Source organism: Rattus norvegicus, chromosome 5 (assembly GCF_036323735.1).
Source record: "Rattus norvegicus strain BN/NHsdMcwi chromosome 5, GRCr8, whole genome shotgun sequence".
NCBI lineage: Eukaryota > Metazoa > Chordata > Mammalia > Rodentia > Muridae > Rattus > Rattus norvegicus.
In genome coordinates, this window is record NC_086023.1 from 146,795,591 (window position 1) to 146,822,616 (window position 27,026).

General features: G+C 40.1%; 2 protein-coding genes and 1 non-coding gene across 18 annotated transcripts in view; 2 read left to right on the plus strand and 1 right to left on the minus strand.

Annotated features, from left to right (window-relative positions):
• S100pbp (S100P binding protein) overlaps window positions 1-24,633 on the minus strand; it is a 41,518-nt gene extending 16,885 nt beyond the window's left edge. Inside the window, exons 1-7 of one of the 16 annotated variants that reach the window (XM_063288263.1) lie at window positions 24,482-24,633; window positions 17,612-17,728; window positions 16,439-16,639; window positions 16,074-16,207; window positions 15,849-15,947; window positions 14,257-14,339; window positions 12,734-12,825 (exon numbers count right to left, since the gene is read on the minus strand). In XM_063288263.1, coding sequence (XP_063144333.1) covers window positions 12,734-12,825; window positions 14,257-14,339; window positions 15,849-15,947; window positions 16,074-16,207; window positions 16,439-16,637 — 607 coding nt within the window. In that variant the 5' untranslated portion in view covers window positions 16,638-16,639; window positions 17,612-17,728; window positions 24,482-24,633. The other 15 variants (XM_039110609.2, XM_063288262.1, XM_008764164.4 and 12 more) reach the window with 15 other exon arrangements.
• On the plus strand, window positions 11,032-11,138 carry LOC120103381 (U6 spliceosomal RNA). The gene has a single exon (XR_005505424.1). It is a non-coding gene; the product is annotated as a U6 spliceosomal RNA (small nuclear RNA).
• The window catches only part of Yars1 (tyrosyl-tRNA synthetase 1), a 28,215-nt gene continuing 25,761 nt past the window's right edge, over window positions 24,573-27,026 (plus strand). The window contains exon 1 of the mRNA NM_001025696.1: window positions 24,573-24,777. Coding sequence (NP_001020867.2) covers window positions 24,613-24,777 — 165 coding nt within the window. The 5' untranslated portion in view covers window positions 24,573-24,612. The remainder of the gene's footprint in view (window positions 24,778-27,026) is intronic.

The window sequence follows — 27,026 nt, forward strand, 5'->3', positions numbered from 1 at the left end:
ATGCTAGGTGACCTTCCTTTTCTTGAGTCAAAATCTCTCACTGAATCTGGAGCTCTCCAACTGGCCACGCTGACCTGTGAGCCCCTGGGATCTCCCTGTCTCTGTCTGTCTCAGTGCTAAGACCTGTATGCACAAACATGCACAAAACAATAATAAAGATGTAAATAATTACAAGACTACTTTTCTAATTTAACCGACCAATTATTAAGTGAAAAAAAATCACAAGAAAATTAGAAAGTACTTTTAAGGACTGCATTTATGGCTTGATGATACAGACAACGCTTAGTACATGGGAGACCCTGGGGTTCAATACCCGGTACAGAATCAGGCAGAAAGACATTGATTTTAACCTTTTAATTAAATGAAAAGGGATCATGAGAAGTTAAGGGTTTTGCCGGGCATGATGGCACACATCTTTAATTCTAGCATGTGGGAGGCAGAGACAGGTGGATCTCTAGGAGTTTAATGCCAGACTAATCTGCATAGGGAGTTCTAGGCTAGTCAAAGCTACATGGTTGAGAACCTGTCTCAAAACAAACAAAAACAAACAAAAAAACCAACAACAGCAACAAAAACACTCTCACAAATATAAAAAGATTTTAGGGGCTGGAGACATGGCTTAGCAGTTAGCCCTCGCTCCTCTTCCAGAGAACTCAGGTTTGATTCCTAGCATACACATGTCGATCACAACTGTCTGTAACTCTAGGTTCTAGTGGACTAGAACCTTCATACAGACATACATGTAGACAAAACACCAATGTACATGAGATAAAAGTAAATAAATTAAACAAAACGATTTTACATAAGTAGTACTTAAAGGAAAAACTGCAACTTTAAATTTTTAGAGAAAACAGATTTAAAGTTAATGATCTAAGCCTTTATACTAAAAAAATTAGAAAACAAGAAAAAAAAAACCCAACAAACTAAATGCCTAAATGGAAAGAAAGAAAAGACCAGCAAATAGAGGTACTTGTCACCAAGCCTGATGACCCGAATTCAATCCTGGGACTGACATCCAGCAAGGTATCTTCTGAGTGCATACATGCTGCAGCATGTGTACATATATGTGCTGCTCACACACATATACGCATACACAAACCAACTTTTTAGACGTATGAAAATAAAACCTTATTTGTGGGAGAAAATACCAGTAAGTTTGATAAATGCCTAGATAGACTCGCTCAAGAAAGCAAAACGAGACAAACACAGCTCCTCTCACAGATCACCAGCATCAGGTCTGAAGTTGAGAAGCTCTACATATTGATACCTAGAGTATCAATAGAGAATATTACAAATAGTTTTACTTTAATAGCCCAGGCTATTCTGGAACTTGCTTCGTAGACAAGGCTGGCCTTGAACTCAGACAGGTCTGCCAGCCCTCCCTTGCCCCCCAAGAGCTTGGAGTGAAAGAGTATGCCAATACTGCCCAGCTAAAAATTCTTTTAAAAATTGTGATAGGATGGTTCAGCAAATAAAGGTGCTTGCTGTTTAAGTCTGATAACTCAAGCCCTGGAACCCATAGAAAGGTGGAAGAGAATGGACTCCACAAAGTTGTCCTCTGATCCCACAAGCATCCCATGTCAAAAATCCCCCTTACATCTGACTGTCTCTCTCTCTCTCTCAACCTCTCAACACACACTCTCTCCTTCTCTCTCTCTCTCTCTCTCTCTCTCTCCCTCTCTCTCCCTCTCTCTCATACATACATACAATTTTAACACACTTAAAAAAAAAAGCATTAGCAAACGAGTAAAGGTGATTTAAGACTAAGAAAGTTTATGCAAGTTGGCCTAACAGAATAGAAGCATATGCAAGTCCTGGAATTCAGTTTCTAGAATCACAAATCTCAATGTATCAATCAATGTAAAATAATATAATACAGAATAAAAGAAAAATACTATTAGAGCATTTGTAAATGCAATAAATAAATGTAGAAAATGCATTTAACAAACTGTGTTACTTATTCATGATAAAAATGATCACATCATCAGAAGGGAATTTTCCTAACCTGCTAAGAGCATATACGATAAACCTACATCACTTTCAATGTGCTCAGGACCACAGGCAGTACAGTAAGGCAAGAAAAATAAAAGGCTTATAAATTGGAAAGAAAGCAACTGTCTTTATTTACAGATATCAGAACACAACAAATTCTAAAAACATCTATAAAAAAGTTCATAAAACATGAAAATTCAGCATAATTTATATAATATATTCAGCATAGTTTATATAGTCAAAATATAAAAATCAGTATTTCTATATTCCAGAAATAACCAACTATATAATAAAAAAGTAAAATATTTATTACAGCATAAAAAAGCATGGAATACTTATGAATGAACTTAACAAAATGTGTACAAGACTTATAATAATAAAAGCCAAAACATTATTGAGAGAATTTTAAAAATACATTAGTAAATGAAAAAAGCTATCCCAGATGTTCATAGATGAAAGCAGAGGAGGATCAGCAGCTCAGGTCATCCCCAAGTATGATGAGTTCAAGGCCAGCCTGGGTTGTAGGAGAGCCTGTCTCAAAAAACAAAACAAACAAACAAACACAAACCCTACCACAACTACACCAAAGTGCTATCTGTGAAAGAGAACTCCAGGACATCCAGGGCTACACAGGGACATCAAAATCTCTCTCTCTCTCTCTCTCTCTCTCTCTCTCTCTCTCTCTCACACACACACACACACACACAGACACACAGACACTGCACCTCTCATACACACACACCCAGACTATCTGTAAATAAATAGTTATCAATCCAACATATATTAATATATTAGGCTAAGATACTTGGAAATATACATAAAACCAGAAATAAAAAATAGGTTAACACTGAAAAAAGTAAAAAATCAACTATAACTCTACATTAGCAGAATTAACTACTATATGATAATTTCAGTAGGCACATTTAAAATATTTAAATATATCCATTTTCAATGAAATATTTCCAATGAAACTTTCAAACTATAACTGAAGGACTATTTTTAAATTAATAAGGTATACTGAAGAGAAACTTACAGAAAACTCTATAACTGGTAAAGATTCAATGTTTTCCCCTAATACTGAAAACAAAGATTTCATTACTTGTATTAAATGTTGTACTTAGATGCAGTATGGTAAAAAAGCAAATAAAAAACAAATAAAAGCACATTTGCTAACAACATAGTTATCTGTATAGCCCTGATAATAGCCCAGGCATGGTGGCATAGGCCTTTAATCCCAGCACTCCAGAGGCATAAACAGGCAGATCTCTGTAAACCTGTGTTCCAGAACATAGTTAAGATTGAGACTCTGGGGATTGGGGATTTAGCTCAGTGGTTGAGCGCTTGCCTAGCAAGCGCAAGGCCCTGGGTTCGGTCCCCAGCTCCGAAAAAAAAGAAAAAAGAAAAAAAAAAAAAAAAAAAAGATTGAGACTCTGTCTCAAAAGAAAACAAAAAAGCAAAAAATACCTGATGAAGGGCAGGGAAGAGGACCTGAGTTTGAGTCTCCAGCAGCCAAGCTAGGATCATGTGTGGTAGCCTACACCTTTAGCCCTGGCTACTGGGAGACAGAGGCAAGCAGATCTCTGAGTTCAAGGCCAGCCTAGTCTACATATAGCAGCAACCCAGGACAGCCAGCACTACAAAGAGAAACAAATAAAACAAAGTGTGTGCGGCCACGCATGCCTAAAGTCCAGAGCTAGAAGGGACTGATGGATCTAGGATCGTGAGAGATCATTTAGCCAACCTAACCTAACCCAGAGGCTTGAAGTTTGATGAAGTATGGCAGTGTATGAAGAGTATATTAGCAGTCTTCCCCTGCCTCTGCACAGGTATATGCATTCACAAACACACACGCAAAGAAAGGAGGGAGGGAAAAAAGGAAGGAAGACTCTTCCATTATTATTGAGACAGGGTCTTTCTACATAGCCCTGGCCCCAGTTTTCAGAGATCCGCCTGCCACTGCCTCCCATGCGCTGGGATTGAAAGTGTGAGCTAACACATCCAGCTCCTTGATGAAATCTATTCAAAGACCTAGCAAGCAAGTTTTGATTACTATATAAGAATCAACTGAATTTTTATATACTCTCACAGGACAAGTAGTTATTTGTGTGTGTGTAGGAGGTGCTTTCCTTTTTTTTGAGACAGGATCGTATGTATTCAGGCTGGTCTCAAATCCCTCATCTTCCTACCTCAACCTCCTGAATGCTGAGATCACACTTGTGTGCTATCATACCTAAAAAGACACTCAATTTCTAAAATATTATCTTTGACAAAAGCATTACCATATAAAGTGCTAAGGGATACCAAAGATGTGCTAGGGTGTACATTAAAAGCTATAAAACAGCTCTACATAGAGGCTCAAACCTGTGAGGCTATCACTCAGAGTGCAAAAGCAGGAGAATAAGTAGTTTAAGGCCAGTCTGGGCTACAGAACAGCTTGAAGACACTGGAGGTTACAAAATACTGCTGAAAGAAACTAGAGATTTGAATAATTAAGGATCAAAATGCTCATTCTTGCTAAATTTTACCCAATTTCTATAAATTCAATGCAATTTTAATAAAAGTCCAAGCAGGCTTTTTAAATAAATTGATAGGCTGATTCTAAAATGTATCTGTTGGGAGTGGAACTGATGGCTCAGTGGGTAAGAGCATCGGTTGCTCTTCCAGAGGACCTGGGTTTAATTTCCAACACTCCCATGGCAGCTCATAACCATCCTCTAACTCCAGTTTCAGGGGGTACAATGCTCTCATCTAACTGAGGACACGTGTACACATTCAGGCAAAATACACCTATACATAATAAAACAAAAATTCAATAAAATGTATGTATCAATACAAAGAAAATAATGACCAAATAACTGCAAAATAAAATTAACAGAACATATTAATTTTTTTCCCTATAGCCTTGGGTTAATTGATTTTCTTTTCTTTTCTTTTCTTTTTTTTTTTTTTTCTTTTTTCTATTTTTCGGAGCTGGGGACCGAACCCAGGGCCTTGTGTTTGGTAGGCAAGCGCTCTACCACTGAGCTAAATCCCCAGTCCCGGATTAATTGATTTTCAACAGAGATACAGAGGTAACTTGGTCAAAAGTGAGTTGTCCTCATAATAGTAAAGAAACAACTAAAATTCAGGCCAACAAAATAGTTCAGAGATACAGTGCTGCCTGCCAAGCTGATGAGCTGAGGTCGCTCCTCTAACACCGCACAGTGAGAGTAAAGAACTGACTCGAAGTTGTTCTCTGCCTTCTACACTCATGCTGTGGCACATAACTACTCAGATAGAAAGTCAAATGTCATTTTCAAAAATTAAAAAAATAAAGAAAAAACAACAAAACCACTGTGAACTATGTATAAAATAATTTTAGAATTGGTAATAGATCTAACTCTCATAGCTAAGGCTGTAAAAGATAAGGCAGTAATTCTGACTTTGAGTTAGACAAAGATTTCTTAGCACACCAAAAGATATAATTCATAAGATAGAAGAATCAATGACAAAAATTAGATTAAATGGTAGGGAAAGTCTTCAAAACATACAGAAATAAAACTACCACTTGATCTACTTTTAGATATGTATCACAAAGAATTGAGCTAAACATGGTGGCTCATTTGTAATCTTAGCTCTCAGGAGGCTAAGCTTAGGAGAATAACCACAAATTTGAAGCTGACCTGTACTATACAATGAGTTTCAAGTCAGACTGAACTACCAAGCGAGAGCCCCATCTTAAAACAAACGAACAGACTACAAAAACAAACTAGGGCAAGCTCTCCAAAGGACATGCATAGAGACCTATGTTCACAACAGCATTATTCATAACAGCCAGGCCAACGAGTTGTACACATACACAACAAAAGACGCTGAAAGAGTGCCTGTCGGGGTTGGGGATTTAGCTCAGTGGTAGAGCGCTTGCCTAGGAAGCGCAAGGCCCTGGGTTCCGGTCCCCAGCTCCGAAAAAGAACCAAAAAAAAAAAAAAGAAAAAGAAAAGAAAAAAAAAAAGAGTGACTGTCATGTGCCACGTGAACAAGTCTTGAACACATTAATTGTAATAAGTCACTTCTAAGAAAACAAAGTTTGTATGTTTTCATCGATACCAAAGATCTAAAGTAGTCAAATTCATAATAACTGAAAACAGAATGATACTGACCAGGGACTAGGGTGTGCAGAGAAGGGAGCTGCTTATTGACAGGCACAGAGTTTCAGATTTGGAGTATGAAAAATTCTGGAGACTTCCATGACTGACTACCTGACTTGCATGCCACTTATAAGTGGATTTAGGAACTATAAACATAACTATAGATCCATGAGGCTGGAATATAGCTCACTGGGAGAATATATATTTAGCATGTATGTAAGGAAATGAGTGGGGTGTAGGTGGATACGATCAAAATACATTATACACATGCAAAAAACTGTCAATAAATACATATTCTAAAATAGAAAGACTAAAGACTATATAGAGAGAGGTGGGAGTAAAAACACTATATCCTGATATAACAGCTAATTCAGATGAAGATTATTAATGAATGCTCAAACCATTAGGTGAAGTTAGTTTGTAGGGGAATAGGATATTCATGTGATATGGTACTAAGGCATCACCTATAAACAATGGTAATTACAGGGTACAAATGTACCTGACAATGGAAAGTCCACTAACACCTTAACAAACTCTGTAACATTAGCCTCCACTAAGTGTTAAGGTTTACTGAGCACAAAGGCACCTAAGCCCTCTAAACTAGTTCTGCTCAGAATGTTGAATCTAAATCTAATCCTGCTTCTAGTTTACAGAAATAAGGGAAATGAAAATCAAACTAAACGGCACTAAAGAAGTGATCAAAATTCAGAATGAGAAAAGAGACTGAGATGACAACTAAGGACGGGAACCTAACCTTCAACAGATTCTGCCTCAAGTTACCTAGGGACACTGGGAACGATTTCAGAAACTGGAATGTGGACCAGACATTCGATGATCGGAAGAAGTAATATTGAGCTGGGTGTGGTTTCATACACTTTTAACCCAGTGCTCAGGAGTCAGAAGTAAGTGGATCTCACAGCCTTGTCTACAGAGCTTCAGGACAACCAGAGCTACATACAGAGAAACCCTATCTAGAAAACACAAACAAACAAAAAGTATTATTTAAGCCAGGCAGTGGTGGTGGTGCACGCCTTTAATCCCGGTACTCAGGAGGCAGAAGCAGTAGATCTCTGTGAGTTCCAGGATAGCTAGTGCTACACAGAGAAACCCTGTCTCAACAAAACAAAAATAAATAATCAGTGACTATAAATTTAACCTTACTAATTAAAAATATTAAATTTACCTATGAATATCGATGGCAATAAAAATTCAGTGTTTTGATCAGGATGACTGGTAACACATAACAAGAGTTATTAAAAGGTTTATATACTTTACCTAATAATTCCACTTCTAGGCATTCATCCTATAGAAATAAGAGTTGTACAAAACATTTATTGACCAGAATTTTCACTACAACATATCAATGAAAACAGATACGACCTAATTATCCAAGATGGACTACTTTGTAGTTACTACAGAATTTATTTTGGTATTTTGAGACAGGACCTCATATAACACAGATTGCCCTCGAACAACATTTTTTTAAAAGTTTATACTTATGCAGTCAAAAGGGGGAGGGGTGGCACTCAGACACAGAAGTCTAGCTCTCTTCTTTCACCTTGGACTCTGCAGATCAAACACAAGTCATCAAGTTTGGCTGAAGGAGCCTTTTCTCACTGAGCTACTTCAGATTGCAAATTTAGTTGAGGCTGGTCTCAAGTTTCTAATATTTCTAAGTACTGAGATTATACAGGAGAAGCTAAAAATATTATTTTTTTGCTTCATTTGGAGACAGGATCTCTCATCTTTTAATAAGCCAGATTCCTGGCTCCTGAATGCTGGGATTACAGGTATGTGCCACCGCCCACCCTTAACTATATATTTTTGTTTACTTATTTACTTATTTTACTTATTCTTTAAAAGTTTATTTGTTTTTATCTCGTGTGTTTGCTTACATCAGTGGTCCTCAACCTGTGGACTTTGACCCCTTCAGGGATTGAGTGATCTTTTCACAGTGGTCGCTTAGATCCATTGGAAAACATAGCTATCTACATTAGGATTCTTAACAGTAGCAAAATTACAGTTATGAAGTACGATGAAAATAATTTTAAGGTGGGGGGGTCACTGCAACATGAAGAACTGTGTTGAAGAGTCATAGTATATTAGGAAGGTTTAGAACCACTGGTCTTCATGTACATGCATGCATGCCTGGTGCTAGCATTGGCCAGAGAGGGCCCTGGAACCCCTGAACTGGAGTTACAGAAAAGGTTGTGAGCTGTCAGGTACTGGGAACCAAACCTGGTCTTCTGCAAAGCATTAAGTACCCTTAACTACTGAGCCATCTCTCAAAACATTTGTTTTTACATTTGTAAATTACTGGATGCGTGTATGATGTGTGTAGATATACCACCTACACTGCACATGTGGAGGTCAGAAGCTCCTTCAGCTCTCTTCTTCAATTTTGATTTGGTTCTGGGGACTTAACTCAGACAACCAGGCTAATACAGCAAGCACTCTTACTTGTTGGGCTATCTAGCTGGCCCTTGACTAAAAATCCTAATGTATTGCCAGGTGGTGGTGGTGGTGCACATCTTTAATCCCAACACTTGGGAGGCAGAGAAAGTCGGATCTTTGAGTTCAAGGCCAGCTTGGTCTACAGAGCAAGTTCTAGAACAGCCAGGACTACACAGGGAAACCATCTGGGAGAAAGGGATAAAGCAATTTACAAACTAACACACTCCCTTTACTTTATAGGGCAGACTATATCAAAAAGTTAATTTTTATATTTCTAGGTGGTTGAGTGGATTAAGAAATTGAGAGGGTTGCAGTGAATTCAAGGCTAGTCTAGGAAGCACTATGAAACCTTATCTCAAAAAGAAACAAATAAGGGGCTGGAGAGATGGCTCAGCAGTTAAGAGCACTGACAGTACCTCTAAAGGACTCAAGTTCAAAAGGGAAGGAAGATGGTTCACTGGGTAGTGCCTGCTACACAAGCATAAAGGCCTGAATGTGGATGCCTGACACGGACATAAAAAAACTAAACAGTAAATGTCTGTAAGTCCAGCAATAGTGAGAAAGCAGTAAGTAGATCCTAAGGGTTTGCTAGCTAGCCAGCCAATCTAGCTAAAATGGCAGTCAGCTCCATGTTCAGTGTGACAGCTTGGAAAAGAAAAGTACAGACACTGGATTATTAATAATCCCCCCTCAAGACACAGAGAGAGGGAAAGGGAGAGAAAGAAAGAGAAGCAGAGACAGAAAGAAAGAGGCAGGTAGATATAAAGGGCTGATGAAATAGCTCACTGAGTAAAAGCATTTAATCATTATTTACATAACAATTTATGTATGTATGTATGTATGTGTGTAGGTGTGTATGTATATGTGTATATATACATATATATACATATATACATATGTGTGTGTGTATATATATATTTAAACTACACACACAATATATATATAAACTTCAAATCCCAGAAACCTACATAAAGGTGGAAGGAAAGAACTCCATAAAGCTTTCAGACACATGCATGCCATGGTATAGACATCCATACAATCGTAATAATTTAAAAGCAATAATAATAAACAATACTAGATTACTGAAAGACAAAAATGTCAGATGCAAGAAATCTTTAGAATAACTAGACATGAAAATATTAATAGATGTCAAAAAGAATTTCCTATAAATCAATTTTTAAAAATCTCATTATAGAGTGTTTCCAATGTATGCAAAAGTAAAAATCAAACAAAGCCATGTACTCCTATATATTCATCATTTAGCTTCATTTATCAACATTTTTGTCCAAGCTGTTTCATTTTATTTTACAAGGTTTTTGTTTTTATGTCATTTGTTGAGGCTTAAAACACTATCTCACCTAAAAAAAACCATAATGAGCATGGTAGCACACACCTTTAACCCCAGCACTTGGGAGACAGAAGCAGGAGGATTTCTAAGACTGAGAGCAGCCTGGTTACACAGTGTTTCCAGAAGAGCTAGGACTACAAAGAAGACCCTGTCTCTAAAAAACTTAACAAAAATACTTCAGTATGAAAAGGATGAACTTCCTTAGATTTGTTTTGTTTTACCTGATGTGTATGAGTGCTTACCTGAACATATGTGTGTACTAAATGCAAGTCTAGTCCTGGCAGTTGCTAAAAGAGGATATCAGATTCTCTGGAACTGGAGTTTCTGGTTTTTTGTTTTGTCTTCCCACAAACTAGTTTGTAAATAGTCATGTGGGCTCTGGGAAACCTGGCCTCTATAAAAGTAGTAAGTGGTTTTGTTTTTTTTTTTTGTTTTTTTTTTTTTCTTTTTTTCGGAGCTGGGGACCAAACCCAGGGCCTTGCGTTTGCTAGGCAGTGCTCTACCACTGAGCTAAATCCCCAACCCCAGTAGTAAGTGTTCTTAACCACTAAGCCATCACCCCAGCCCCAAACTTTCTTGTTAATACTGGTATTTAATAAATTCTATTAGCTAAAATTGTATTAGCTTGAGCTAAATACTGCCCTATACACTATATGTATATTTGAATATATAGTTATATTTCATACAAACTAAACTTCATCATTCTTACTTTGCAAACAAGTTTCCAGTGGCTCAAGATTCCATCTAGTCACCAATGGTGCCAGGATATACCCCAGAAGTTGTGCCACTGGGATGGCTCAACGGGTAAAGGTACTTGCATGCCTAATGACCTAAGTTCAATATTTGGGACCCACATGGTGGAAGGAGAAAACTGACTCCTATAGGTTGTCTTCCACACATACATTGTGGCTGCACATGCCCACATACATGCACATGTGCACAAAAGAAAATATAGCAAAAAATAAAATAAACCTAGAAGTCTAAACTTAATTTTTTTCAACTACTAAAATCTGTCGCTTTCCTATTGTATTTCTAGCTATTCCTTGAAAATAGGATATAAATTGCAGTACTTTTGAGAGACAAGATTGCTGAATAAGAAAGCAAATGGAAGTGCTCGCTTCGGCAGCACATATACTAAAATTGGAACGATACAGAGAAGATTAGCATGGCCCCTGCGCAAGGATGACACGCAAATTCGTGAAGCGTTCCATATTTTTAAGAGCTTGAAGGGGCTCAAGACCCCATATGAACAACAATGCCAACCAACCAGAGCTTCCAGGGACTAAGCCACTACCCAAAGACTATACATGGACTGACCCTGGGCTCCAACCTCATAGGTAGCAATGAATAGCCTAGTAAGAGCACCAGTGGAAGGGGAAGCCCTGGGTCCTGCTAAGACTGAACCCCCAGTGAACGTGATTGCTGGAGGGAGGGTGGTAATGGGGGGAGGATGGGGAGGGGAAGCTCATATAGAAGGGGAGGGGAGGGGTTAGGGGGATGTTGGCCCAGAAACCGGGAAGGGGAGTAACAATCAAAATGTAAATAAGAGATATTCAAGTTAATAAAGATAAAAAATAAATAAATAAATGGAAAAAGATGCTAAAATGTGAACAACTGTGCCTTGCTTTGCATGATAAATTTTTCTTTGAACACCTCAAATGAAAAAGAAAAGTATAACTAGATACCAGTGCCATCTCCTAGGTCAAAAAGGAAGCCACCTCAGAGGGAGAAGCAAAACATGCAGGCTTTTTTGTGTGTTTTAAAACAATCTTGAAGATAACAATGAACAATCTCTTAAGTCCACCTTCCAATGATATGGTGGGAAAATGTCTTTACTACCACTAGACCTAATAGTTCAAACAAATAGGCCTCACAAGCACAGGGTTGAAAAATGAACACCAGAGATATTTGCTCATCACCTGTCCTATGGACCTTCTAGGACACCTTTCTCAATCATCTCCATTCCTCAAACACCAATGGAAGAGCTCCTCCCTGGTTTCTACATTAATCTACATGTATTTCCTTAGAAAACTAATCAGTAGTTTAGTATAATGATCTTCTCTAGACCAGGCCAAGACCCTTTATGTCTCCAGTTCCTAATTTCAAAATGAACACTGTACTTCACTACTTAAGTCCTCTACAAAGTTTGCTGAATAAGGAAAGAAGCCAAACAAAACAGAATACATCTCAACCTTTATGGGAAGAAATCAGTATGAAACCTCCCAACATTCCATGTCTTCAATTCTGCTCCTTTCCCTTTAGAAATTTCTCATCAGCCACTGGTTCAAACTGAATAAAACAGTAGTAATCTCTACTTTGGCTTGCAATAGCTTCTAATGAAGTAAAGGGAGCTTAGTTTGAAGAACCCATAGTTCAGACTCTCAAGAGCATGTGTTGATGTAGGATGAAATCCGAAATACTTTTTCCATTTAAGAGCAGAAGGAAACAGGGAAAATAGCTCATTTAAAAAACCCAAAACAGTGGTTAGTAAGGAACTTCACTTCATCCACTTCTACTACTTAACCATCAAAACAACAGCAGCAGCAGCAGCAGCAACATCCCCCAGTTCACAGCCCTCAACTACAGGGGAGAGATTCACTGGCCTGAACCCTTCTCTAATACTTGTTGTCTAACCACTTTGCATAATTATCTGCTTAAAGAACCTTTTAAAGTAAATCATTGGATAAGGAAGTTTTTTCTTCTTCGCCAAATTAAGAAAATTCAAAACCACATCACAGTTTAAGCTCATTAGCATGGAAAGAAAACACCTCAATCCGTTTTATAATAAGCCATTCTTTGGTTACCATGTTACCTTGGTTAGAGTCCCCTGGGTCTTCTATATGAGCAATGACTTTGCTGAGATAAATGTCCTTCTGTTTTTCTAGATCTGATTGTGAAAACATCCTTGAATAAAGCAAACCAGAAGAAAAACATCCATTAGAACCAAGACTACAGTGCTTTGTAGAAAAGTCACATGTTGATGTCAGATAAAACATCCAACTTTCAGAGGCAAATTCTCTTTTTAAGACCCAGTGAGAGAAAAGAAAATTGTTAGTTATAGTACAAAACTGAAATCAAGTATAGAGTTTAGAAGTAAAGGAAGAAAAATAAAACTCCAGCTAACAAAGAATAGAAGGTAAAAATGAAATAGCTCCTAGAGAGAGAAAGCATTTGTTGAAGAATTCAGGTTTAGCAAACTTGATTGAGTCACATGGGAAAAGCTGAGTAAGATTAAAACTGAGGGAAACCCCTCCCACCCAGCTAAATCTGACAATTTAGGGCAATCACATATGACCTCGGTCCTTGCTCATAACAATAGTTCTGTATGAAGTTAATGGACGAAAATACTGACATTATCCTCTATTAGTGTTTCAAGCAGCCTGATTTGTGGGTTTTGGCATAATTTCACTCCAAGGAATTTGCAAAGTGGGGCTGGAAAGATGACTCAGCAGTTAACAACAATGGCTGCTCTTCTAGAGAACCTGAGGGTTCAATTCCCGATCCACACAGCAGCTCACAATTTTAACTGCGGTCCCAGAGGATCTGACGCCCTCTTCTGGCTTCTGTGGACACATGGCCCACAAATATAAATAGGTAAAACACCTATATGTATAAAACAAAAATAAAAATCTCAAGAAAAAAAAGGAAGAAAATTGATGAAACTTCCCTCAATTATGTAGAAAAATAAAACAGAACCCAGAAAACTATAATTTAGTGGCAAATAACCTTATTTGTCATTTTAAGTGCTTGAATAATAAATACACAAGTGTATAATAAAAGGTTTTTTAAAATTTTATTGTAATTAATCTGACTTGACCTATAAAGTAGCTTTTCTAGTATGCTCTACTGAAAATGCCCATGTATAGACACTGCCATCTCCTGGCAACAAGAAAGTAAACTAAAAAGACGCCTCAAAACTGCAATCTTAACTAGCATTTGTCCCCAGTAGTGCAAGAAGAGAGAAAACTAATTATCTAAATAATTTTAACCTTTTTTTTTGGTTAAAATTCTGACTTCCTATCAAATATGTAATCTGCCCTCCCCTCATACATAATCTTGTGTTTGTATGGTGTTCTACTAGTATGCTTTTCTAAATAACCTTACAGGGCAATAGAGAAGGCTCTGTTAGCTTCCTTTTACTGACTCCGAAACTGAAGTGAGAGAATGATTTGCTTTAAGTAACACCAACAGGTAGACTCAGAATTTCAAGTTTGCTTAGTCCTCCTGCAAGATTTCATACCCTACCCCCCAAACAGAGTAAAGAAGACATGGAGAAAGAGAAGAAAGAAAAGAAAGGAAACCACCAGAGACCAGAATGGTTCTCCATTACATTACCTAGTCCTGGTTTGTAGCACAGGGATGACTTTGCCTAGTCTTCTCTCACCTTTCGCCTCCCCAGAATCCTTGTCAAAGGCATGCTGATTTGTTGTTGTTGCCGTGGTTGTTGTTTTCCAGAGCAAAAGGCAGGGATACAATAGGACAGATAATTACTAGTTATATTTTTTAATTTGCAGCTGTACCATACAACTGGAAGATCTCAATGAGAATTTGTTTTTGTTTATTTATTTTTGAGACAGGGCTTCTCTGTTTAGCCCTGGATCTCTCTAAGAACTCACTTTGTAGACCAGGCTGGCCTCAAACTCAGAGAGATTCCCCTGCCTCTGCCTCCCAAATGCTGGGACTGGAAACACTGCCTAGGGATTTTTTTTTTTTTTTGGTTCTTTTTTTTTTTTTTCGGAGCTGGGGACCGAACCCAGGGCCTTACGCTTCCTAGGTAAGCGCTCTACCACTGAGCTAAATCCCCAGCCCCGGGATTTTTTTTTTTTAATAAATGATTATCTTTAAATACTACATATAGCACACTATAGTAGTATTTAAAATAAAATAGCTATTATTTTTAAAAACGGAAAATTTTTTTCTGAAGATGGGATTATTTTATACAATACTCGTTTAGGAGACAAGGACTCAAGCTCAGAAGCTAAATAGAGTCTAAAGATATAGCTCCCTTCCCTAATATGTCCAAGGCCCTGGTTCGGATCTCCAGCATTCAAAAGAAAGTCACACATCGAAAAGTTAAAAAGTACTTAGGAAGCACAGGCAACATTGCTAAAAGATCTAGGCCAATCAGGCTTACTGATTGAATTCCAGGCCAGCCATGTACCAGACACTATAAATACATACTTCCTTAATTCTGGCTGTAATGTGAAGTAACATTTACTCAATCTATAGTTAAGACCTGTCAGGCAGATGGGCACAGCTTAGCAGCAGAGTATATGACTAGCATGCACAGTGCACGACGTTTAACTCCTATTATCAAAAAAGGGAAAAAGTTTGCTGGGTGTGACGGTGACACTTGACTTTAATCCCGGCACTCAGGAGGCAGAAAGAGGTGGATCTCTGAGTTTGAGGCCAGACTAGTCTACAGAGTAAGTTCCAGGACAGCGGGGACTACACAGAAAAACCCTGTCTAGGAAAAAGAAAACCGAAAACACAAATCAAAGGTTAAAAAAGAAGTTTGAAGAAACATCAAAGGTTGAAAAACTAAAGGAATGGTGTCAGCCAGGATTCAGCCCTAATTCCCTTGAATACAGAGTTCTGCTAAACTTAAACAAAATTGTCATCGTGGTGTATGACGTCCACAGGGGAGGTTTTATGAATTTATTTTTTTTAAAAGATCTATTTATTTTATGTACACGAGTCCACTGCAGCTGTCTTCAGACACACCAGAAGAGGGCATCAGACCCCATTACAGATGGTTGTGAGTTACCATGTGGTTGCTGGGAATTAAACTCAGGACCCCTGGAAGAGCAGTCAGTGCCCTTAACCACCGGTTTTATACATTTTATATATGGGAGTTAAGTACATAGGAATTCTTTCTGACTGAAAATAACTTCATTTCTACTATGTCTTAAAAAAAAAGTACTTACTCTGTTTGATGAACTGGACACAACTGGAATTCTCACTTCACAACCTGATTTGTGTGATCCACTATTTTTCCTGTTGGGTACTTCTGAATGGTTGGAGATCTGAGAGAACACAGGGGTAGGTTTCTTACTTTCAGGTATATTTTTATCTGAGGCAGTTTGTTCGATGTTATTATTTGAAGGAGAAGAAAGCAGGGGCCCATCCCAAGCAGAGTTATTGGGACTGACCCCTTCAGGTTCAGTGCAACGTTTACTCTCATTAGGATGAAGATCGTCTTCTCTCGTCTGTTCCTGAAGGGAGGCAGGTTTTTCCGTTTCTTTGGAGGAATCGATCTTGTCTTTATCAAGCACAGGATCACAAACTGTTGGATTAAATGGTGCAACAACAGTTACTTTTATAAGATTCTTTTCAAGTACAAAGTGTCTGTTTAATGATTTACTAGGAGTTGGCCCATGACCAACTGATGGACTTAGTTGAGGTAGTTTGAGGAAGCCAGGGGTTTCAGCTGCTGGTCCCAAGCTGTACAAAGAATTTTCTTGAGGAGTATGGGGTAGAATTTGACTCTTTCTCGCTCTATACTCATTATGCCCACCATCATCGTCCTTCAAGAGCATCTCAATCTCTTCTTCTGTGAAACTGAAATGGCCATCATCTTCTTCTCCGTCAGAAAACTCCAACAAGGAGTCATCCAACTCATCTTCATCCGAGGAACCCCAAGAAAATGAGGCATTGTCTTTAGGCAGAAAAGAGGTACCAGAAGACTGTTCAGAGGGTAATAGTGAGCACGTCATATCTGGAAAAATATAAGGAAGTTTTGTTGAAGAACAAAAAATATCTTAAACCTACTCCAATCTAAATCTCAAATGTTGTGCTTGCACTGTGATGTGTAACTTGAGAAATAACTAAGATATTTAATTTTACTAGCATTATGAAAATAAATTGTTTGAATAAGATACTTAGTTTCTGATCAAAATGGAAAAAATTAAAATGAATGATAATCTGGGTTGGTGAAGCTGTAGAGACATGCACTTAACTAAAAAAGCGTAAGCTAATATACAATTTTATGAAGAAGAGTAACTTGGCAACGCCATCTGATCTACTAATCTCACTTCTGGAAGTTTATCATACTGAACTACCTACTACAAATGCTAGAGGCAACCTAAATGGCCACCTCTAAGAGAAATGTTCAATAAAATCATGAGACATTCACATCAAAAACATTTTTCAACTACTTAGAAGTTCATTAGATTTATACGTACAACCATAGAATGACTATAATATTCAAGCAAACTATGCTTTGTGAAATGTTTTAGACATGAAGTTTGTCCTTAAGAGAGACATGCATTACTCTCCAGTTCTGGTGACTGTATCTGGAGCCTCATGCATGCTATGTAAGCCCTCACATCCCCAGGCTGTTTCTTACTTTTTAATTTAGGGTTTTACTAAGATGCCCAGACTAGATCTAACTTGCTCTGTAGCACAACCAGGCCTTGAATTTGCAGTCCTCCTGCCTCAGCCTCCACAGAAGCTGGGATTCCAGGCTTGTGACTCAACTGAAACACACACACACACACACACACACACACACACACACACTTTTAATTGAAAATGAAATTTTTAAAAATCAGGAGACAGAAGTATACGTGGTACATGCCTTTAATCCCAGCATTCAGGAGATAAAAGCAAGTAAATGTTATAGAGAAGTCAGAGCTATACAGTGAGACCCTGTTTCAAAAACAAAAATTAAAAAAGATGTCTTGCATACTGTGTGGAGCTGCTGGAGCAATCTCTGCCTTTGCCACGAGACCAAATGGAAAAAGGTTTCAACTCCTGCTGGCTGTTCCTTTCAGGAGACTTGTCAAAGTGATTGACTCCCACCTTCCTGCAGGCACAAAGAAAATTAAAGGATCTTCTCATCACTTTCAACCCCAGTAATTACAAAGTCAACTGCATTATGCTTCAAGGTGTTCCATCTATTAATTTTGATCTTGATTTTTTTTTAAAAATATCAGCAAGTTGGATTATTTTCAGTGAAGAACACCAAAGAAAAATCTTTAGAGGAAAAAAATTATGCAACTAAGAACTGGTTTAGTTTCTCCCAACAACTGGCACTTTCTTATGACTACTCTCTGCTTTAGCTGGGTAAATAACAACGAGGAGTCCTAAGACCTAAGATCTGGGCTCTGTCACTAACAAGTCCTAGCCATTTAGTCACTTAACCATTTGGACTTGCTCCTTGTAAAATAGAAAAGGGTTAGAGGAGGAGGATGAGACCATGTCAAAGATCTTACCAAATTCTAAAAATTGTAACCACTCCAAAAACCAATCCAGCCTCTTCCTCATTTCTGATATATATAAAGTACAAAGAAAAAGTCAGCAAAGATATAAATACAAAAATTGTTGCTTATTATCCATTAGAGTCAAGTGTCAACATCATTCAACTCTTTCTCTACATGAATGTTTACTTGTGTAATAAAACCTAGTGTAGTGGTTAGGGATGTGACTGAGTAGTGTTTGCTTAGCATACACAGTGGGCTGGGATTCTTGGCACACACCACTCTACCTGCTTTATGTGGTACTGGGGATCCAGTGGAGGGTTTTCCTCATGCTAGGCATGTTTTTAGTCTCATATAGTTCAGGCTGGCCTCCAAATCATTATGTAGTAGACTGGAACTCCTGATCCTCCTCTACCTCCCAAGTGCTAGGATTATAGGAATGTACCTCTTCACTTGGCTTCCTTTATAGCTGGTTCCTTCATTCGTTTGTTTGTTTTTTCGAGACAAGGTTTCTCTGTGTAGCCCTGGTTGTCCTGGAACTCGATTTGTACACCTGGCCCGAAACTCAGAGATCCACATGCCTCTGCTGTTAATAGCTTTTTAAACTAAAACTTCTTTCACTTTACTACCCCACCCCCCCAGAACACAACTTAATTTTCAGTAACTTTTCAGCTTTAATTCATACATTCCTTTAGCAGTAATTTTCTGAGCCACAACCATCAAACAACTAACTAGATACTTTGTCTCTATGGTTTTTAAGAAGTAAAGATATGATTCCCAATCTCCCAGAACATATAATTTTTTTAGGTTTTTTTCTTCCCGAGACAGGATTTTCTGTATAGCCTTGGCTGTCTGGGAACTTGCTCTGTAGACCAGGCTGAGCTCAAACTCACAGAGCTCCACCTGCCTCTGCCTCCTGAGTGCTGGGATTAAAGGCCTGCTCCATCATGTCTGGCAACATGTTAGCAAGAAAACACTACTAAGTCTAATATGAGAGGATATAAGATGGTATAGACAGTAAAGCACTAAAAAGAAAGAAGGGAAAATACAGCATTTTATTCGCAAACATATCCTGTATCTTTTTTTTTTTTTTTGACAACAGTAACAGTGCTTACTTTTAGGAAAGTACAGGATTTATTTTTTGTTTATGTTTAAAAAAAAAAAAAAAACCGGGCTGGAGAGATGGCTCAGTGGTTAGGAGCACTGACTGTTCTTACAGAGGTCCTGAGTTCAAATCCCAGCAACCACATGGTGGCTCACAACCATCTGTAATAGGATTTGATGCCCTCTTCTGGTGTGTCTGAAGACAGTGACAGTGTACTTACATATAATAAAATAATAAATCTTTAAAAAAAAAACAAAAAAACCTGTGCCAGCTGTAGTGTATTTTACTTGCTTCCAAGGTCATTTAGCAAATGGCAAAAGTATAGTCCGAAACCTAGAGCATCTAAATTTAGTATGCTTGCTAACTATGGAGTATGCAGATACTAAAGACAGACTTTTATTATTTGGAAAAATAATTTAACCTGCCCTAAAGTGCATCAGAAGATGCCTGAGGTCTCACAGATATCATCCATCATCCAGACACAAAATTGGCTCTTTTGAGCACCTCTCAGAATGTCTCAAATGGCAAAAGCATCAAAAACAGTATCATATTCATACACAAAGAGACAAATACATTTTAACTCATATAAATCATTCTCTTTGCAACTTTAGTTCCTGAATTTCAAAAACTCTTTTTAATAAATAAACTTAAAACATGTAAGAAAACCTGGCATGGTAGTATTATGCTTTAATCCCAGAGCTCAGGAGGCACAGTCAGGTAGATATCTGTGAGTTCGAGGCCAGCCTGGCTTACACAGAGAATTCCAGGACGGACAGGACTATAGAGAGAGGCCTTGTCTCAAACAAACAAACAGACAACAGAAACTAGTAAGTAACATAACTAACTTCCATGGCTACCACTCAGCACCCCCAACCCATCTACCAACCCCACTGCGAATTAATCTTACTCTATCTTCACCTTTACTAGTTTATTTTGAAATAAATCTCAGGTATCACACCATTTTATTTATAAACAACAATTCCTTATCCTAAAATATCCTGCTTAGGGGCTGGAGAAGTGGCGCAATGGTTAAAAGCAAGCAGTGGCTGCTCTTCTAGGGACCTGGGCACCATTCCCAGCACTTGCATGGTGGTTCTCAACTATTGTAGCATAATGCACAGACATATACATGCAAGCAGAACATCTACACACACACACACACACAAAATAATAAATAACTTATACTCAATTTTCCAATTATCTTATTCATATTTTTCAGGCTTAAGGAAAAACAAATAAGCCATCATTTAAATAAGGTCCATAAAATGCAATAGGCTGAAATGTCTTTTAAAGATTTCCTACCTTTTCCCTACTGTAATTATCTGTTAAAGAAAGCTTCTATGAATATATACAGATACCACAAAATTTTTTTTTTTTTTGGTTCTTTTTTTCGGAGCTGGGGACCGAACCCAGGGCCTTGCGCTTCCTAGGTAAGCGCTCTACCACTGAGCTAAATCCCCAGCCCCACAAAATTATTTTAAAAAATTTAAAAAATTAAAAAACACCAAATTTAGGATAGCAATAACTTCTGGTAGTGGCAAGGAGAAATGAATAGCTTCAGTCTATCTGTAATATTTTGGTTTCATTGAGTCAAGGTCTCATGTAGCCCAGGCTATCCTGAAAATTGCTATATAGCCAAGGATGTCCTGAACTCCCAATTCTCCTTCCTTGTTTGCCACACAAGTCCTAGAACTACAGGCACCATACCTGGCTTTTTTTTTAAATCAGTAGAAATGGAAGATAAACCTGGACAGTAAGTATAATGGTAATTATTACTATGAAATTTTTTGTTTGAAATATCTAATTAAAAAATACTCTTGGGCTGGAGAGATGGCTCAAAGGTTAAGAGCACCGACTGCTCTTCCCGAGGTCCTGAGTTCAAATCCCAGCAACCACATGGTGGCTCACAACCATCTGTAAAGAGATCTGACGCCCTCTTCTGGTGCGTCTGAAGATAGCTATAGTGTACTCATATATATAATAAATAAAAAAAAAAATACTCTTAGAAGATGGCTAGTTGTCTCATTGAGTAAAGGTTACTCACCCCAATTAATTCAGGTTATCTGAATTTAATCTCTAGTAACCATATAATGATAAAAGGAAAGAACTGACTGATTTTTTTCAGACCTCCGCTCATACACCACACACATGCACAAAAGTTCACACATCATACATGCATATACACAAATTAGTTTAAAAAAAAAGTTTTGGTTTTGGTCTTTTTGAGGCAGGGTCTCACGATGTATCCCTGATTGGCTTGGTACTCACTATGTACACCAGGCTGGCCTAGGTGGACGTGATGACATGCATACACCTTTAATCCTATCCTATTACTCAAATGGCAGAGACAGGTGGATCTCTGCGAGTTCAATGCCAGCCTGGCCTACACTGTCAGTTCCAGGCTAGCCTATCTCAAAAACCAAAACACATCAAAAATTAAGTTATAAAGTCAGTGTGAAAGATATACCAAATATACCCTAAGTCTCAAATATTTTCCACCTATAAAATAGGAAACCTCACAGTTCAGTAGTTACATGAGGTTTTTACAAATATTAAGACAGACATGAACTTCAGGCACTTGGTATATATACTAGCTATGGTTATTTCATCCCACCACCTACAGGCATCTCACCCAAAGAGTCTTAATCTGAGACCTAGTAGGAATAGTAGGAAAAAGGCTAAAGTGGCAAGAAACTTCCCCAGACCCGATTGAGAAATTATTCGGTATGATCTACTTTGTGAAACATTTAACCATATTGTCATTAAACTAATTTAGGACCAGACTGAATGGATAACTGAAATATCAGGCAAATTCTTTAAATTAATGGCTCATGAAGTAGCTTATATTAGAGGCACTGGGCTAAAATTCAAAGACCTCAGCAACTCATTTGAAGTCTCTGAACTTCAATATAAATGAAAAGACTCATCTGAAAAAGGCAGATATAATGGAGCTCACTTATCTCTATTTCCAGAATGTTGGTGGGGGAGGCAAGAGGATGAAGAGTTCAAGGCTACCTGAGGCTCCATCCAAACCAGTATAGGCTACACATCCCAAAGGTGGGAGAGAAAGGGAGGTGTTTGAGATAGTCAGTTTGAATTTTCAAGGTAGGGAAGCCTTCATTAAAATGAAATTCTTGGGGTTGGGGATTTAGCTCAGTGGTAGAGCGCTTGCCTAGCAAGCACAAGGCCCTGGGTTCGGTCCCCAGCTCCGAAGAAAAGAAAAGAAAAAAAAAAATGAAATTCTTGCAAGACATGGAGGCATTCACCTTTACTCCCAGCATTTGAGAGGCAGAGGCAGGCCAATCTCTGAGTTCCAGGCCAGCCTGGTCTATACTGCAAGTTCCAGGCTAGTGGTACATAGTGAGACTGTCTCAAAAAAATTCATAATCACGATAATAAAGATAAACATCTTGAAGCTCTTAAGTGAAGTTTCACAATTACTTCTCTCCCATACTACCATCACCTGCCATTTTTGGCACCTGCCTGGTAAATCTTTTAAATATGGAAGCTTCTTTATTTTTTCGGGGAAGAATATTTTCCAATTTCCAAATTCTCTTAGTTCTGCTTCACATCTCTGTGTGACCCTATTCTGTCCTTCCACTTCCCTCACCTGTCCACCCCCTTCTTCACACTTTAGTGTACCACCCCCTCACTGTTCTCTAACCTCCTGGTTGCAACCTCAGAAACTGGTTCCCCATCTATTTTTATCTTACCTCAAAAAACCTATTCCCTTAGTGCACAAAGGCTCATTCTATTCAGGACAGTAAAACACCAATGCCAAATGTATACTACACATCCTCGTTCAAGGCTCATAAAACCAAAACCACTACTACCAAACTGGGTCTGATATACAGGGCCAAAAGCAAGGATCTTTTTTTTTTTTTTTTTTTTTTTTTGCAAAGGAGGGGACTTCTCCTTGGCCTTTGATTTCCAACTCTCCTAAACACAATACATGTGAAGCAAACAACACACACACAAACGGAGGCTGTTATCATCAAAATGAGCCCCTTCCAAAAAAAATGTTTTTAAACAACGCGAACTGACATTATCAGAAAGAATTTTGCAACTCCCTCTGTGCTAACAGCAAACACTGTAAAATGGAAAGACAACCCCGTCTGGAAATCTCTGCTTTAGGTAACAATTCCTCCAGACCAGGGAGCCAAAAATCCCACACAGGCCCAGGCAGCAGATTTTTCTAAACTGAAGCAACAGGTTTCTTTTCTAAGAATAGTCTATTAAAGCCTGGGGCTCCTAACAACCACGGGGAGAAAAAAATGAAAAATGAAGGCAGCGGGTGAACTACGTCCTCATTTGGTGGCCCTCTTCAGGGCTTATGCTGAGATGTCTGTAGAATTCCCTGCGGCCCTGGATGGCCCAGGGATGCCTTTCAAGGATGCCGCGGGCCTCCCCCTCAGGAACGCTGCCCGCCGCGCCCAGGGTCTTTGCACTTCCCTCCTCCCACTCGGGAGAGCGAGTTCTCGCCTCCCCGCGGATAGCGGGAGAAGCGCGAGTTTCCTCCGTGCCCCTCCCCCCCAAGGGGCGACACAGGTCCCCGCCGGCTCCACCAGTGCACCCAACCTCAGGGGGACAGCCGCCGACAGCCACACCTCAGCAGGCTGCGGCCCGCTGTCGCCCGGAGTGGGTCGCCCTCTCCCGCCACGACGCACCGCGGGAAGCCCGCCATCCCCGCTCTCCCTAGCGACATCACCCTCCCGTGGCGAGGGCACTGGGAGAGAAAGACCCCCTTCCCCCACTGGCGAGGCCGGCGGACCTCGCACGCAGCCCGAGGACCTGACAGCTCCCTTCTCCTCAGCAGGATGAGGGGCGTCACTCGCCCACGGACGTGGAGGTGGGGGGCAGGGACAACCTCCCCGCCCGCCATCACCTCAGGAGGGAGAATCAGCCCTTCCCTCAGCGAGACGAGCTTCCCTGCTCCTCACGGGGGAAGACGACGTACGCGGCCCTGTGAAGAAGCAACAGGCGCCCCCGACCCCTAGCCTAGACGACGGACGCCGACCCCTCGTCCCTCCCGCTCTTCACCTCCGGAAGCCGGGCCAAAGCCTGGGCGAGCGGCAGCACCTCACTCCGCCCCCTGCGCCATTTTATCGCCCCCTTCACGACCTCCCCCACCCCGAGGCAGCGGGGCCAACACCAGGGGGAGGGCAAGCAAACAGTGATTGGCAGGAAACCGCCCCGCCCCTGAGAGGGTTGTGTCCTGGGCAGCCTTCCTAACCCCGCCTCCCATCCCACCTACACTGTTTTTTCTGGCTCCGCCCCTTCCTGTTTCATCGATTCTTTCGGCTCTCTGCTGCTCCTGACTCGGGGCTACTCGCGGGGATGAGGGAGAGGATCTAGGCCTATCAAGCGGAGCTACGAGCTCAGCTGATGCAACCTGACGGGACTAGCGTGACAGTTCCCGGCACGCGGAGACGGCGGCGAACGAGGAAAGGGCGCGGGTGCCGGCTGAGCGCGGGAAACCGAGAGAGCGGAGCCATGGGGGATGCTCCAAGCCCTGAGGAGAAGCTACACCTTATCACCCGGAACCTGCAGGTCGGGCCTTGGGGTTGGGATGCACCGTTGGGTACTGATTTCCGTGATTCCCGAGACCGATCCTTAAATGTGAGGAGCCGCGGTCTCCGTCCCTGGGCGGCTCTAAGGCCCTCTCTGCTAGTTGATCACTAAGTCAGTCAAGCACCCATTCTCAGGGTGCAAAAGAAACTACAACGGGCTCACTCTGTGTACCCTTATCTTGTACTATAGTCATTCTGGGGCTGGGAACCTCATATTACCCATCCTATTACATTCCGGGAACATTGCTAGACTCTAGGGAATCAGGGCCATGTTCTTTCTCCAAGAAGTCTGATTTACTTGGAGTAGAGGGAGCACAGTGCTACCCAGCCACCATAGTGTTCATTACTTCACCTTCCTGCCTTCTCTGAGCCATCTCTTCAGCCAGCCCGCTCGCTCCCATTACTTTTCAGAACTCAGGTCATAGGAACTTTCTGAGAAAGGCCTTCCTTAAGCATTAAAAAAAAAAAAAAAAAAAAAAAAAACCTCCCTACCAGAGCTGTCTCCATCCCTGTCTGCTGGGCCTCAGATGTACCTCCACAGAACCTATCGCTGTCTCTGATTTGTGCTTTTAGGAGAGGCAGGTAGAAGCCAAGTCATGAGGCCTTGTAAACTTTGTTTTACAAGCCAGATAAAGACTGGACTAGAATTAAGCTAAAGGCGGTTGTCCCACCAAGCTTTTTAATTTACCTATCCTGGGTGTGCTGGTACATGCTACCTGTAATCTCAATATCTGAGAGTCAGAGACAGGGGGATAACTGCAACTTGGAAACCAGCCCTGTTCACATAATGAGTTCCTGGCTAGGTAGAGCTCTATACGAAGACCCTGGCTCTAAGACCGTTCACCTCTTTGAAGGGTACATTTTAGTCAGTTCTTGTATATTCACAAGGTTAAAGTTCTAGAATGTTTCTATTCCCAAGCCTCCCCCCAGAGTGATGTGAACCAACCGGAGCATGGTGGCACATGCCTGTAATCTCAGCTGTCGGGAGTGGAAGCAGGAAGATCCAGAATTGAAGGCCACTTTCGGTTACGTAGCTGAATTCAAACTCACCTCCGTCTGCACAAGACCCTGCCTCAGTGAAAAAGGAAGAAAAAACTCGTACCATTAGCTATACCACCTCGTTATTCATCCTTATCCCCCAAGTACTGATCTGCTTTCTGTCCCCAAGTGTATGCCGTTCCTGGGCAGTTAAGATGAGATGAGAGTCAGATAAGATGTGCCCATTGGTGTCTGCTTCTCTCACAGAATAGTGTTACACAAGCTCCTCTGTGATTTTGTTTTTCTCAGAATTTCATTCCTCATATTTTCTTTTTTACTTCCTTCCCGCCTTGCCTCCCCTCCCCCATCGCCCTTCTCTCCTTTTCCCTGTGGCCTCCTCACTTCCCTGCTGCTCATTTCCCTTTCCAGCCCCCCTTCCTTTTCCAACATCCTTTCCTATGACGCTCTTCCTTCTCCCCTTCCACATTCTCCTCCTCCCCAGGCTTGCTGTGTCCCTTCATGCCACTGCCTACTCTGACCTTTGGTCTCTTCCAGGAAACCACTTCCCTTATGGGAAAAGGCTCTGGTGTGTGGGAAAGAATTAGGAGAGGGACACCCAGGAGCAACGGCACCCTGAAGGCACAGAGGGAGAGTGAGCAGTGCCCAGACACTTAAGAGTCAGAAACATGGACACAGAGACAGATGTCTCTGCTATTTATTTATTGTATTTTGGCTTGCTGGTTAAGAGCACTTGCTGCTCTGGGGGAGGACCCAAGTTCAATTTCTAATGCCAATATTAGGTGCCTTGCAGACACCTACAGGGATCTAAGGCCTCTGGCTTCTGCAGGAACCTGTACTCATACACATATACCTATACACAGATATACATAACTAAAAATAAAATAAAATAAGTCTTTAAAAAGAAAAGGAAATGATCCTACTACCAGCTACCAAGGCTCAGATCATATATCTGGGACCAAGGAATCTCTTGTCTACTCTCTTAAGCCTGTACCTCAGGCTAGCAGAAGTTGGCTCTGGTCTACCTTCAAAATAGATTCAAATACAGATCTGCAGCCTGCCTTTCTAGTTCCTTTTTGAGGCTGACTAATATTCCATTATATGAAGATACCCACTCCTCATCAACTGATGGACTGGAGTTATTCTGGCTTTTTTTTAATTATCTTTTATTTTTCAAGACAGCTTGCAGCAATGATTGAATTAAGGAATTAAAAGAAAGATACTTCTTCTAAG